This window comes from Chiloscyllium punctatum, chromosome 10 (assembly GCF_047496795.1).
Source record: "Chiloscyllium punctatum isolate Juve2018m chromosome 10, sChiPun1.3, whole genome shotgun sequence".
In the NCBI taxonomy this organism is placed as follows: domain Eukaryota; kingdom Metazoa; phylum Chordata; class Chondrichthyes; order Orectolobiformes; family Hemiscylliidae; genus Chiloscyllium; species Chiloscyllium punctatum.
The window spans coordinates 49,626,307-49,642,312 of NC_092748.1; the positions used below are offsets into that span (position 1 = coordinate 49,626,307).

The window sequence follows — 16,006 nt, forward strand, 5'->3', positions numbered from 1 at the left end:
GGTGCGGCGCGTTCCCCGCGCAGGTGCGCCGCTCCTTCGACCTTAGGTCGCGCGCTTAATGGTGGTGGTGGCGGCGGCGGCGAGCGCGAGGAGCGAAGCGTTGCTACGAAGGCAACCGCGTTTACACGGGCGGTAGGGCCCATCACTCGCAACGCAGCCGTTGCGCGGCCCGAGATGTCTGCAGGCGGTCGGCGAGCCGTCGCCCCCCTCGGTACCTGCGAGACTGGAGGCAGTGGGCGGGAAAGGTCTACTCCGTCCCCGGAGAGGGGCGCAGAAGTGCGCGGTCCGGAGGATCCGATCTGCCGGGGTATATTTCAGGTCGAGAAAAGAAGCTGCGACGTCGTCTTGACATCGAGCAGATTGACATGGACGCCGATTGAGCCGGAGAGCCCGACAGGTGGGTCATTGTGTTGCTGGAGCTGAGATCAGGGACTTCTGTACAGCCAGCACAGAGCTTAGTACTACTTCTGCAAACTCCCACATGGTCATACACTATGCTCAAACTCTCAAAACATCGCGCAACACTTAGTGGGGCTTGCTAAGTTTTACATTTTCAGAAATGTCCAGCTGAGACAAGATAACTAACCGGAACATAATTCTTAAAGATAACTTTAAAAATACAGTAACTAAAAGCTCGTGTACTTGATATTTGGATGTTCCGTGTGACAGAAACAACTTGGCAAATGATTACTTACAGTGTGGAAACAGGCCCTTCGGCCCAACAGTTCCACACCGACCCGCTGAAGCGCAACCCACCCAGACCCATTCCCCTACATTTACCCCTTCACCCAACACTACAAACAATTTAGCATGGCCAATTCACCTAACCTGCACATTTTTGGACTGTGGGAGGAAACCGGAGCACCCGGAGGAAACCCACGCAGAAGGAGAATCTTGATGAACTCGAAAAGTTTACTCTTTCTCGCTCCATGAATGCTCAAATGCTGCCAGACCTGCTGAGTTTTTGCAGCACTTTGCTGCGGACGCTGAAAATATTAAATAAAAACACTTTTTTTTAGATTATTTACTGGTACCATTTGCCTTGATTCAGGGCCAAGGCTCAGGAACAATATATTATACAAGTGCTGACGTACAATTTTCCTAAATGCGTAAGTTTTACTGTGTGAGGCATATAGATGTCGAATCCGTTGGACAGTACCCTGATTCAGACTTCTGAATTTGAAAAATCATTTCATTTTCAAAAACCTTAATAGAACTGAGTCATTTGTGGGATGTAAAACAATTTTTTTTCTACATTAAAATTCAAAATCTTCTGCATCATGCCATATCTTTCAATGGCTATTGAAATATTAATATTTTTGAATTCATCTTGTTCTATTCTATAATTAGGAAATGCCATTTCACCTTCATACTGTGGGTACAGTGTGTTGGTAATCTGTAAAATGTGGGTATGAGTGAATTATTGAGGTTCACAGCATATTTACATTACTTCTGAGTCCAAGGAGTAGTTATCCAGACACTCAACCTTGTTTGAAATGTAAAATAGACCCCTTGTGACTACTGAAAAATTTATTTTCACTTTTGAAGTATGTGTTACACACCTTTTCCCTTTTATGAAGCTATGCTGACTCTGCTTGATTTCATACATGATGATTTCTCAAATGTTCTATTATTCCTTCACAACTGATTTCAATACTTTTCCAACAATAATGTTAAGCTAATCAATCTACTGTTATCTGCCTTTTGCTTATCTCTCTCTCTGAGTAAGGGTGTCATACTGGCAGTTTTCCAATCCTTTTGGTACTTCTCCAAAGTCCAAGGATTTTTGGAAAACTACAATCACTGCATCCACAATCTTTGTAGCTACCCTCTTTAGAAGCCTCGGATGCAAGCCATCAGGGTCAGGAAACTTATCTGCCTTTAGCCCCATTAGTTTATCTAATACTGTTCTCTAGAGATGGTGATGGTACTTGATTCCTCCCCTGAGCCACAGCCCTTTGGACCTGCTCTGCCACTCCTCAGGACATTTTATAAGAATACCAATTCATGGGAGAAGCCAACTTTGATAATGCATGAGGGAAGAGCACTGATTGCTTGGTAAGTAGACTGATTTGTAGAGTTGAAAATGTGTTGCTGGAAAAGTGCAGCAGGTCAGGCAGCATCCAAGGAACAGGAGAATCGACGTTTCGGGCATCAGCTCTTCTTCAGGAATGAGGAAAGTGTGTCTAGCAGGCTAAGATAAAAGGTAGGGAGGAGGGACTTGGAGGAGGGGCGTTGGGAATGCGATAAGTGGAGGGAGGTCAAGGTGAGGGTGATAGACCGGAGTGGGGTGGGGGCGGAGAGGTCAAGAAGAAGATTGCAGGTTAGGAAGGCGGTGCTGAGTTGGAGGGATTTGACTGAGACAAGGTGGGGGGAGGGGAAATGAGGAAACTGGAGAAATCTGAGTTCATCCCTTGTGGTTGGAGGGTTCCCAGGCGGAAGATGAGGCGCTCTTCCTCCAACCATCGTGTTGCCATGGTCTGGCGGTGGAGGAGTCCAAGGACCTGCATGTCCTTGGTGAAGTGGGACGGGAAGTTGAAGTGTTGGGCTACGGGGTGGTTGGGTTGGTTGGTCCGGGTGTCCCAGAGGTGTTCTCTGAAACATTCCGCAAGTAGGTGGCTGTCTCCCCAATGTAGAGGAGGCCACATCGGGTACAGCGGATGCTATAGATGATGTGTGTGGAGGTGCAGGTGAATTTGTGGTGGATATGGAAGTGTCCCTTGGGGCCTTGGAGGGAAGTAAGGGGGGAGGTGTGGGCGCAAGTTTTACATTTCTTGCGGTTGCAGGGGAAGGTGCCGGGAGTGGAGGTTGGGTTGGTGGGGGGTGTGGACCTGACGAGGGAGTCACGGAGGGAGTGGTCTTTTCGGAACGCTGATAGGGGAAGGGAGGGAAATATGTCCCTGGTGGTGTCCGTTTGGAGGTGGCGGAAATGACGCTGGACATGGAGGTTGGTGGGGTGGTAGGTGAGGACCAGTGGGGTTCTGTCCTGGTGGCGGTTGGAGGGGCGGGGCTCAAGGGCGGAGGAGCGGGAAGTGGAAGAGATGCGGTGGAGGGCATCATCGACTACGGCTGGGGGGAATATTGCGGTCCTTGAAGGAGGCCATCTGGGTGGTACAGTTTTGGAACTGGTCCTCTTGGGAGCAGATGCAGTGGAGACGAAGGGATTGGCAATATGGGATGGCATTTTTCAGGGGGCAGGGTGGGAGGAGGTGTAGTCTAGGTAGCTGTGGGAGTCGGTCGGTTTATAGTAAATGTCTGTGTCGATTCAGTCACCCGAGATGGAAATGGAAAGGTCTAGGAGGGAGGAGTCTGAGGTGGTCCAGGTGAATTTGAGGTCGGGGTGGAAAGTGTTGGTAAAGTGGATGAACTATTCAACCTCCTCGTGGGAGCACGAGGCAGCGCCGATACAGTCATCGATGTAGCAGAGGAAAAGGTGGGGGGTGGGGCCAGTGTAGCTGCGGAAGATGGACTGTTCCACATATCCTATGAAGAGGCAGGCATAGCTGGGGCCCATGCGGGTGCCCATGGCTACTCCTTTGGTTTGGAGGAAGTGGGAGGATTGGAAAGAGAAGTTGTTCAGGGTGAGGACCAGTTCAGTCAGTCGAAGGAGGGTGTCAGTGGAAGGGTACTGGTTGGTACGGCGGGAAAGGAAGAAGTGGAGGGCTTTGAGTCCTTCGTGATGGGGGATGGAGGTGTACAGGGACTGGATGTCCATGGTGAAGATAAGGCGTTGGGGACCGGGGAAACGAAAATCATGGAGGAGGTGGAGGTCGTGGGTGATGTCCCGAATGTAGGTGGGGAGTTCTTGGACTAATGGGGACAGGACCGTGTCGAGGTATGCAGACATGAGTTCAGTGGGGTAGGAGCAGGCTGAGACAATGGGTCAGCCGGAGCAGTCAGGTTTGTGGATTTTGGGCAGGAGGTAGAAACGGGCGGTGCGGGTTTGTGGGACTATGAGGTTGGAGGCGGTGAATGGGAGATCCCCTGAGGTGATGAGGTTCTGGATGGTCTGGGAGATGATGGTTTGGTGATGGGAGGTGGGGTCATGGTCAAGGGGGCAGGAGGAGGAGGTGTCTGCGAGCTGGCGTATAGCCTCAGCGGTGTGAAGGTCGGTGCGCCAAACTACTACCGCGCCTCCCTTGTCTTCTGGTTTGATAGTGAGGTTGGGGTTGGAATGGAGGGAGTGGAGGGCTTCACGTTCCGAGGGTGAGAGGTTGGAGTGGGTGAGAGGGGTGGAGAAGTGAGGCGGTTAATGTCGCGGTGGTATTATTTGTCGAGTTATCATGGTGAAGAATGCAACATTTAATAGTTGGTAGTTAACAGCCAAGATTGATTTACATTTTAAGCCAGGCAGATTAACTCTGGTCAGGGCAATCAGATTATAAATTATAACCAGATACTCTGAATAATGTGAATAACTGTCACTAATTTGAGTTGAAACAGGCACAGTGCATGTACATGTTTTTTCTGTTGGCACAAAAGAGAGCCCTGTATACTATTCATGTAGGTCTTAGTACATGGAAGTGCATCACACAGAACCCTGCTGATAATCGTCTATTGATTGTCATTGCAGTTCTTTACGCACTCGGACTTATTCAGCAAATGTCCAGTTGCGCAATCACAAAGTTGGAATTGTGTTGCGAGTTTTGCAACCATGAGCTGGTTGAGTCTGGTCAGTACCTTGCTTACTGTGTACAGGATATGCTGCTTGACATTATCTGCCAGTCTTTGGGATGCAAGGTCTACTTATGTAGAATCGCATGAAAACTGAAATTTATATAACACATTACTCATCTGTGGTCATCAGAATAGATTTTTGACTTGAAGGCAGCATCCTGTTACTGGTGATTGTGCAGCAGCGAGCAGCAATCGCAGTGTGAAAGAACTGAATTCACTTGTTGTTAAAACTTTGACTATGTCTTATTCTTGGGGTTTTTATGCTAAGGGCCTTACCTCTAACCCAGATTCAAATCTGAAAGTCATACTCCAGAACTATGTAATAAAATCTCTGGGGGGGGCTGATTAGACAATATCGAAACTGGGTGACCTGAGATAGACTTTTTTCAGGACTAAAGTTGACTGCCTTCGAACTTTTCATGAGTTTGTGTAATATACAATGAGAAATGATCTGATCAGGATAGCCATTGTCATGCATGATGGCTTTGCTCCACCCTATTTTAACATTTGTTTGCAGTGTGAAGTAATGAATTGGGCTGTGACCAGTGAAGGAGTTCACTTCACAGTTTGGTACTAAATGTGAATTTTAATTTGGGTGGAGCCCATCAAGACACATAAGAGAATTCTTACATGTATTTGTGGATGCAGATATAGAAAATGTATCACCTACACATCGTAAACATGTAAGGGATAAAAGGTTAGGTATCATTTCCAAAAGGATAAGTTTCTCGTGAAATCCAACAAAGATGTTTGGAAGTCCTGGGCCTGAAGAGATCCCATGGCAACACCACCTATTCGGACGTACATGGTTTTATTAAAACTAAACTCAATTGTAAGAGTTGCTGAGTTCATAATTTCAATGAATATTGATTCACACAATTTGATTGCCATGATGTAGTGCTGCTATGCAGGTGTGTATGACTAGGAGAAAGTGAGAATGGCAAATGCTGGAGATCAGAGTCGAGCTATTGGTGCTGGAAAAGCACAGCAGGTCAGGCAGCATCTGAGGGGCAGGAGAATCAATGTTTTGGGCATAAGCCCTTCATCAGAAATGAGGCTTGTGGGCCAGTTGGACTGAGATATAAATGGGAGAGGTGTGGGGATGGGGGCAAGGTAGCTGAGAATGTGATTGGTAGATGAAGGTGCGGGTGGAGGGGAGTGTGGACCGGATGAGAAGGAAGGAAGGTGAACAGGTAGGATCGGTCAAGGCTGTGGTGCTGAGTTGAAGCTTTGGTACTGGGATAAGGTGGGGTCAGGGGAAATGAGGAAACTGGTGAAATCCACATTGACCCTGTGGTGGCGGGGTCCCAAGGCGGAAGATGAGGTGTTCTTCCTCCAGACGTCGGGTGGTAAGGGTTTGGTGATGAAGGAGCCCCATGACCTGCATGTTCTTGGTGGAATGGGAGGGGGAGTTGGTTTGTGCGGGTGTCCCAGAGATGTTCTCTGAAACAATCCACAAGTTGGCATCCTGCCTCCCTGAAGTAGAGGAGACCACACCGGGTGCAACGGATACAATGGATAATGTGCATGGAAGTACAGGTACGTTTCTGTCGAATCTGGAAAGGTCTATTGGGGCCTTCGACGGTGGTGAGGAGGTGTGTGTGCAGGTTTTGCACTTCCTGCGGTGTCAGGGGAAGGTGTCGGGGGGCATGGATCTGCCGAAGAAGTTGTGAAGTGGTCTCTATGGAATGCAGATGGGGTGGGGAGGGGAATAAGTTCCTAGTGGTAGGGTCTGTTTGCAGGTGGTGGAAATGGCGGAGTATGATGCGATGTATGTTGGGTTGTTGGAATGGAAGGTGAGGAACAGGGGGTTTCTGTCCCTGTTGTGATTGGAGGGATGGGGTTCAAGGGCAGAGGAGTTGGAAGTGGAGCAGATGCCAACCACATGGGAGGGGAAGTTGCAGTTTTTGAAGAAGCAGGCCATCTGGGATGTTCTGTGGTGGAATTGGTCCTCCTGTGAGTGGAGGTGGAGGAATTAGGAATAAGGGATGGTGTTTTTATAGGAGGTAGGGTGGAAGGAGGTGTGGTCCAGGTAGCTGTGGGAGTTTATATAAATGTCAGTCACTAGTTGATCGCAGGAGATGGAGATGAAGAGGTCCAGGAAGGGGAGGGAGGTGTCAGATGGTGCAGGTGAATTTGAGGTCAGGGTGGAAGGTGTTTGTAAAGTTGATGAACTGTTCAACCTCCTGTAGCTGCGGAAGATGGACTGTTCCACATACCCGATGAAGAGGCAGGCATGTGGGCCCATACAGGTGTCCATGGCTACCTCTTAGGTTTGGAGGAAATGGGAGGATTGGAAGAAGTTGTTGAGGGTGAGGACCAGTTCAGCCAGGCAAATGAGAGCGTCAATGGAAGGGTACTGGTTGGGTCAGCGTGAGACGAAGAAATGGAGGGCTGTTGAGGGACTGGATGTCCATGGTGAAGGTAAGGCACTGGGGGCCAGGGAAATGAAAGTTTTGGAGGAGGTGAAGGGCGTGGGTGGTGTCCCGAACATAGGCGTACCTGGACTAAGGAGGAGAGGATGGTGTCAAGGTATGCAGAGATGAGTTTGGTGGGCCAAGAGCAGGCTGAGACAATGGGTCAACCAGGGTAGTCAGGTTTCTGAATCTTGGGGAAGAGGTAGAATTGGGCAGCGTGGGGTTCTTGCAATATAAGGTTGGAGGCTGTGGGCGAGAGATCCCCAGAGGTGATGAGGTTGTGGATGGCCTGGGAGATGATGGTTTGGTGATGGGAGATGAGGTCATGGTCGAGGGGGCAGTAGGATGTGGTGTCAGCAAGTTGGTGCCTGTCTTCAGTGGTGTAGAGGTTGGTGCACTAAACTATCACATCACCACCCCCCCACCCCCTTGTCTGCTAGTTTGATGGTGATGTTGGGGTGCGAGTGGAGGGCTGAGCGTTGCAAGGGTGAGAGGGGTGTGTGGAAGTACAGGTAAATTTCTGTTGGATGTGGAAAGGTCATTGGGGCCTTGGACGGTGGTGAGGAGGAAGGTGTGTGTGCAGGTTTTGCACTTCCTGTGGTGTCAGGGGAAGGTGCCGGGAGTGGGCTGGTGGGTGGCATGGATCTGACGAAAAAGTTGTGAAGTGGTCTTTCTGGAATACAGATCGGGTGGGGGGACATATTCCTGGTGGTAGTGTTTGCAGGTGGTGGAAATGGTGGAGCATGACTGGTTGAGGCGGTCTATATCGTGGCAGCAGTTGGAAATGAGGAGATCAAGGGCAGGTAACAGACTGACACGAGGTGTCCAGGTGGATGGGCTGTGTTGGAGGTTGGGAAAGGGGTCCTCTGAGTGTGGGCAAGAGTCTTGATGGAAAAAGTGGGCTCTGAGGCAGTAGAAGAAATATATTCAAGGTCACAACACGTGTTGAACTCATTAATCTGTGAGCATGGTGGGATGAATGTGAGGCCTTTACTGAGGACTGATTGTTCATTCCCAATAAGTGGGGTGGGAGTGGTGGTGGTGGTGGTCAGAGGGAATGGTAAAAACACTGCAGGGCTGGCTGGGTGCTAGCACTTGTTGTGGGGCTGGAGCTGGGAGTGGGGGCAGAGATGGTCACTGGAGTGAGCATGGTCATGGGGTCAGGCGTGACATCATGAACAGAAGTGATGCTCACCAGGGCGGGGGGGGGGGGGGGGGGGGGAAGATATGGGGCCCACGGTGGTACTCAAGCGGGCGGAAGTGATGTAACATGCGATGTCAGTGATGCTGTTGGTTGAGTTCCAGTGAGTGATGTCACTGGGGGCGGAAGTGGCAGCAGCAGCAACTCCGGGGCGGCGGAAGTGACGTACAGGGTCAATATTGTATTGGTTCCGGCGGTGGTGGATCTTGCGGCATTTGCAATGGCGGAGTATCCTGCGGCAATTGCCGAGGCAGTCATCTTTCTGGCGATCGTGGAGGTGGTTGCCTGGATGGCGATCATGGAGGCGGCATGGTCAGTAGTGGCTACGGGCTGTGAGGCAGTGGGGGCAGAAGTGACGTCATCGCTCACCGCTGTAGTGGTGGCTGGAGTGGCTAATGGATCTGAGCAGTTCTGGAAGCCAGGGGAAGGTTCTGAAATGGTCGAGGAAACCCGAGGATTGAGATAAGTACGTGAAAGTTTGTTCTACTTAAGTTCTTTTATGTCTGATATGGTGGAGAAAAAGCATTTGTTGAGTTTGTGAATTCTTCTGAGGATGTAAAACAGCAGAGGTCCTTTGCAGCTCTGCACAGATGTGTATGACTTCCTTGATGGTACATTGGTGATGAGGTTAGCAACGTCAAATAGACATTGAAAGGCTCGTGCTATGCAAGTCCTTATGGTCTTCACAAAGGAGTCATAGTCATAGCACAGAAACAGACCCTTCAGTCCAACTTATCTGTGCCGACCAGACATCCCAATCCGACCTAGTCCCATTTGTCAGCCTTTGACCCATATCCCTCTAAATTCTTCCTATTCATGTACCCATCCAGATGCCCTTTAAATGTTGTAATTGTACCCACCTTCAGCACTTCCTCTGGCAGCTTGTTCCACACATGCACTATTGTCTACATGAAAAAGATGTCCCTTATGTCCTTTTTAAATCTTTCCCCTCTCAACTTAAACCTATGCCCTCTGGTTTTAGAACCCCCCCAGGAAAAAGACTTTGGCTATTCACCCTATCCATGCCCCTCATGATTTTATTAGTTCATCCATCAGCCTCTTACTAGCAGTTTGAATGAATCATCTTATTTCATTTCACACTGCAATCTTTTCACATAATACAAAATAGTACTCTTCAAACTCACATCCAAAGTTTTTCTGGAATCCAATATTGTCATCCTCTCAGAAGTGCAGTTTGATATCTTAACCTAGTGTAAAGAAATTCCTGATTTTACCTCAAGTTCGTTTTCCAATTTTTTAAAATCCATGATCTCCAATTAGCAATCCATTTGCCAGAAGTGAGTTCTTCACTATCTAAGTGGAAAACTTGCTCAAGACTGGATGAGCAATTTACCCAACCATTTGGCCAATTCAGGTTGTGCAGAAGGAGTCATAGGTAAGGTGTGAAGAGACATTACTTATGTGTGTTTTGGGCAGCTTGCATATCTATGCAGTGAGCCATGAGGATGGACCCTGTTGTGTATCACCTGGTAGTCCATTGCTCTTACACAAGTCCGGTAACCAGTTTTATTTAGCTTGCTTTCAAGCAAAGCTATTTGGTCATGCTGCGTGGCAGATTGAGTGGATGCAAATTTTGTACGATTTTATTGTCATGTGTACTTTAAAATAGCTCTCATTTGTCACCACGATACAGTGTCATTTTGATAGTTTAAGAAAAAGAAATAAAAAATATAGCTTAAAGAGAAATCCCCTCGTGTTTGAGTTCTGAGCACCACCACTACCTCATTGCTGTCTTCACTAGCTACAACTAACGTTGCAGTTGCTGATCCTCAGTCGCCATCTTTCGCCGCTGGGCCAATTCACTTCCACCATCACTTTGCTGCTGGACCCACCAACATCAGAGTTGCATCTCGCGCTGCTGGGCCCACCTCATCGACGTCACTGCGATGTCCTTCTGCCACCGCTTCAGTGCGACTAGTGCTGGAACCAACAAACAATGAATGCGCTGGTCCTCAGGCACCATCTTATGCTGCTGGGCCTACATCACTGACTCACCTCCACCGACGTAGCAGCCACTGATTCCAGGTCCCATGCTTGCTTCAGAAAATTACGGGATCACTCTTCCCCCATGTGGGGCTCACTTTTACCTGCGCTGGCTTTGTTCTCCTCTGTCTCAAGTCCGTGCTGGCATAGTTCGCTGCTGATGCCATCCAAACTCTTCACAGTCAGAAAGTAAGTATAGTGAAAGGTAAGTGAAAGAACAAAAAAACAAAAGAGGGGGACAAAAGAGGAAAGAACGAAAGAAAAAAGTAGACAGAGCAGATGACCCTCGAGCTCAGGTGCCTTATTCCTCTGCTATCTTGTCTGTAGGCAGTACAGACCTCTCATAAGAATAGCATGTATAATTAACAAAATATGTGACTGTGCCAACCCTTTGTTTTCTGATGTGCATGTCTAGGTTGGCCTTGAGGCCTTACAATGTTGCTAGACATTTGCGTTATACGTGAAAATTGAAAGTCTATCAGAAGTCCATAGTACTTCTGTGCAGGATTAATTAGGTGTGGCTTCCAGGTTTCACTAACTTCAGCACATTGTGGTGGGATAGTTGGGAGTGGAGGAGTTTGAACTCAGTGAGCATTTTGCCATGTTTGATATGGGATGAAGGCACAACAAATTGAAACCATGTTAAAGGACCTTCTTCTTGCTTTCAGGCAGTACAGATTTACTATTTCTTTAGTGGCATTATTAATTGCATTTCCAAAACCTCTTCTGCTTAAGTGAGTTTATGGTGCAGGTATGCTTTAACCAGTTACTTTTAAGGGTGCAGTCATCAATTGAAGTAGCATTGTGCCCCTGTTCTTTGCAGACAGAAAGAACATGTATGTGCGCTGTGCTGCTTCAATTCAACAGAATAGGTCATAGTCATTTGTTGTTTAAATTTTCAGCTATTTTCTTAACCAACCAGTCAAGTCACCTGGTTTTAACTGTCAGTCATCACAAATTGATGCATTCACCATGGCAATGTCTCTACCACTTAGCATTCTCCTCTCATATCATATAGTTGTTGGTTTTGTATTTGAATTGGTATTCTCGTATATTTGTCCTGAAGAATGGAAGCTGAAAAGCTTGGACACAATGTGTCTTTTAACAGTACCAAGTTCTGTTAAAATATTCACTATTTGAATATTGCTTTACCTTCAAACCAAGTTATTAAATGTTAGGTATGGTTATTTCTGGTCAACAATTTTATAGTCGAAGTGACTTTTTCTGAAGAGGATATTCAACTTCCTTCTAGCAAAAGAGAAGTTAATGCACTGGGACAAATGGTTGTTCTTGTGGTCATTAAAGGTTATGTAATGATTTTGTCAGATGGCTGAGAAAAGTTTTCTTCCCATTTTGTGAAGGCTGTCCTGTGGAGAACTGAAAGGTAGCAGAAAATTATATTTAAAAATGCTGATGTATAGTGGGATGACCTCAGGTCAAATTACGATGATAGAATATTAGGGGAACATTGGGATAAATATTCTCTTTTAAATAAGGTAGATGAAAGATTAATAATTAGTATAAAGTGGAAAATTCGCCCTGTATTTGTGATTACGTTTTGTTGCAAGCATTGTGCAGACAGTATTTGACTAAGTAGTTAATTGTATTGACTTATGTGGTTTAAACTAATTTTCAAAAGTAGTTCTACATTTCATTCCGTACTTTTGAAATGCTTGCTTGGAATGTTGGAATTAATTCATAAGAGGAATCTGGTCTGTCTAAAATCTGATTCAAAACAAGATACTGTGACCTTTTGCACAAATATTTGCAAAAGGTATGTGAAAAGTAAGTCTGATCAAAGCCATTAGAGGGTCAAGAAATAAAGGAAAATGTAAATGTCATTGCACTGTTGTGATTCTTAAATGTAGGATCTTTCTACATTTACAATGGAAAAGGTAGAGTGAAGTATCCACGATCTGTGGTGGTTGTTTCCTTCAAATCTTTGCTTATTTGTATCATTTGCTGGCCAAACTTTGCTTTTCCCTATCATAGCTGAGGATCTAATTTCAACATGAAAATAAATACAAATTATATTGGGGTAGACAGCCTTTTTGCAAGAAAATGTATATGTCAGTATCATCCTCAAAGGTGGACTATTAGGGAGATATTTTTTGAACTAAGGAAGTCTAAAAGGGGTCAGGATTTAATTTGTGGTTTCAGACAGATGAATTGTTCACTGTTAGATTTTTTTTGTCATCTTGTTGACTTTTTTCAAGAAACAGTTAAAATTACACTTGCAGTTAAAATTTTGGAAGTGTAGATTCACTTCTGTTGTTCAGAGGAAAAAGAAAAGAACGAAAGGAGAGATGCAGAACAGGTTGTATTCTGCTACAGAGAGTTTGTATACACTCAGTCTTGCCAATACATGTTATTGGCCTGGATTTTGCAGTGGAAATTATGGCAAAGTTATCAATGTTCCTAGTCATTAATCCACTGGAACTAATTGCATTCTCTGGAGACTTGCAGAATAACAGGGAAACCCTGAAATTGCAGTAACCAATTCAGTGCTTCTCAACAGGGTAAGCCTTGAGGTTCCCCCAAGACTTCATTTGGTGGAAAATATTTGAACTTGCACTCTTGTGCTGTAAAATTTTTGAAAAATATTGCACCATGCTGAAGGAGATATATCTGATTTTTTTAACAACATTAAGCAATAACGGGATACAGCAAATTATCATTACACACCATCACTAGATCTTAAAAGCTAATTTTGTATTAAAAGAATACAAAATTGTTGTTGCGATTTTAAAGAAAACTCACTCAAACTATACTACTTAAAGTTTTGTTACTTCAGATTTTATCCTAGTCCAAACATAACCACTTATTCCACTGTAAAATATTAAATCAAAATGAAAGTGTTTGAATGTTTTTACAAATAAACATGAAAGTAGTAACAGGAGAAGGCCATATGACTCTTCGCGTATACTTCACCATTCAACATGATCATGGCTGATCATCCAACTCAATAGCCTGTTCCCACTTTCTTCCCATTTTTTTTATTCCTTTTGTCCTAATAACTATATCCAACTCCTTCTTGAAAACATTAAAGGTTCAACTACTTTCTTTGGCGGAGAATCCCACAGGAGGGAACTAATTATAATATCTCCAAGTTTGCAGATGACCTAAAGCTGGGTTGGAGTTTGAAATGTGCTTCCATGTGATTTGGGCAAGTTGAGCAAGTGGTCAAATGCATGGCAGATGAAGTATAATGTGGAAAAGTATACAGTTATTACCTGAATGGTGATAGATTGGGATGGGAGAGGTGCAATGAGATCTACGTATCCTTGCATAGTTATGTCTTGCTTGAATTGCAAAGGGTGTGAGACCACACCTAGAGTATTGTATGCAGCTTTGGTCTCCTTATAGAGTCAGATGTGCACCATGGAAACAGACCCCTCAGTCCAACTTGTCCATGCTGACCAGGTACCCTAAATTAATCTTATCACATTTACCAAAATTTAGCCCAGATCCCTCTAATTCTTTGCTATTTCCATACCCAACCAGATGCCTTTTAAATGTTGTAATAATTGTACCAGCTTCCTCTGGCAACTCATTCCATACACACACCACCCTCTGCATGAAAAAGTTGCCCCTTATGACCCTTTTAAATCTTTTCCCCTCTCACCTTAAACCTCTGCTTTCTAGTTTTGGACTCCCCATCCTGGGGAAAAGACCTTGACTGTTCACCCTATCCATGCCACTCATGATCTTATAAACTTCTCTGAGGTCACCAGTCAGTCTCTGATACTCTAGGGAAAATCACCCAGCCTATTCAACCTCTCCTAATAGCTGAAATTCTCCAACCCTGACCAAATCCTTGTAAATCTTTCGTGAATCCTTTCAAGTTTAACAACTTTCCTAAAAGAGGAAGACCAGAATTGAATGCAGTATTCAAAAAGTTGTATAGCTGCAACAAGGCCAGTCAACTCCTATACTCAACACATTTTTCTGAGAAAGGATGTTCTTGGCTATGGAGGGAGTGTAATAAAAGTTTACCAGACAGAGTCTTGGAATGATGTGACTAATATATGAAGAGAGAGACTGAATCACTTAGGATTATATTCATTGGACTTTAGAAGAATAAGATGGGAGGAAATATGATGGAAACCCATAAACTTCTAACGTGACTAGACAGGATAACTACAGGAAAGATGTTCCCAATGACTGGAATCAGGGTCACAGTCGAAGACTATAGAGGTGAGATGAGGAAAAAATTCTTCACTCTCTGGATGATCTCTGCTACCATCTGAAGCTAGAGACAAAAAAACTGCAGATGCTGGAATCCAAAGTAGACAAGCAGAAGGCTGGAAGAACACGGTAAGCCAGGCAGCATCAGGAAGTGGAGAAGTCAACGTTTCGGGTAGAACCCTTCTTCAGGAATAGAGGTGGGGGTAGGGGGATCTGAGGATAAAGAGATGGGAGAGGGTTTTGGGTAAGGAGAGGGGTGGGATGGTTAGGTAGTGATAGGTGAACACAGATGCTGGGTATGACCTGGTTGGTGGTTGAGAGCTACCAACCGGATAAATTCCTCTCATCGACCAAACAATTCGTACCCACCACCTGTGTTCACCTGTCATTACCTCACCATTCTGCCCCTCCCCTCCTTGTTTTATCTGCAGCACTCCCGACCCCCACCTACATTACTGAAGCAGGGTTATACTCGAAACGTTGACTTCTCCACATCCTGATGCTGCCTGACCACCTGAAGCTGGCCTCTATATAGTAATACAAGGATTAGCATTGTCATTTAAAGGCAAGATGACTGCACCCTGAATAAATGATGTCGGTCAATCAGTTAATCTACAATAAACGGGCTAATGATTGTCATTGTTTCAACTGTACTCTCACTTCACAGGCTTCAGAGGTATTGGAAAGCTCATATGTAGCTTGAATTCTCATTAAGACTGCCAACCAGGCAGAATAATCGCAGTATAGCCACAAGGCTACATGGTCCTGAAGCGGGCTAAGGAGACCTTGCAGCATGTGATTGTTTCACAGTAGGATGTTCTCACTGCTCCAATGACACATGGAAATTGTGTGTCAGCAGTAAGGCATTCGCTATCCTAATTCATCTGCTTCAGCAGAAATTGTAGCTAAATATCAGAGTGTGCAGCATTGCTTTTAGCTATTTCGGTTATGATGGCCTTGAACATTTATACTTGCTGCTCATAACAGGTTGCAACAGATAGCATGAGTAATTTTGGTGAGTTTGCTGACCTTATGAGCATCAAGCAGAGTGCCTGATGCCTTATTCACAATGAGGCAGAAAAACATCAGCATTCCAGTGCAGGCTGAAAACAGGATGAGAGAACTCTTAGATTTGCTGGCATTCCTGAATTTCCTGAGTACACAGGTTCATTGATAATGTAGTTTGCTATGTGCTGTCCTCATCAAAAACAGTCCATTTCATATCAGGAAGGGGACTCGCTTCCTGAATATTAAGCTCATGGTAACTGCTATTGTGTGCAAGATCTCTGGCAGGCTACCCACTGCAATTAAAAGATCCTCTTGTGCAGGAATCATTCTTTTAATGTAGGCTGCGCCCTCGAGGTCTTCATCTGTGCCTAATGCAATGTAGCGAGGATGCAACTTTTCCCTCTGGCAAGCTTCTTTTAGAGTTGTCACATCTCTGTGCTCATACCCTTGTGCATTAATACCTGGAATCCTGAAGTGCACAGCCTTTTAGCTTCTTCAGTAGAAGAATGTG

General features: G+C 45.5%; 1 protein-coding gene across 7 annotated transcripts in view; it reads left to right on the forward strand.

Annotated features, from left to right (window-relative positions):
• cerkl (CERK like autophagy regulator) overlaps nucleotides 1-16,006 on the forward strand; it is a 159,811-nt gene that overhangs the window by 149 nt on the left and 143,656 nt on the right. For 6 of the 7 annotated variants that reach the window (XM_072579079.1, XM_072579080.1, XM_072579083.1 and 3 more), the window contains exon 1: nucleotides 175-397. The exons of the other annotated variant lie outside the window; for it this stretch is intronic. In XM_072579079.1, coding sequence (XP_072435180.1) covers nucleotides 175-397 — 223 coding nt within the window. Of the gene's footprint in view, nucleotides 1-174; nucleotides 398-16,006 lie in introns of those variants that run through there. 7 annotated transcript variants of the gene reach the window in all.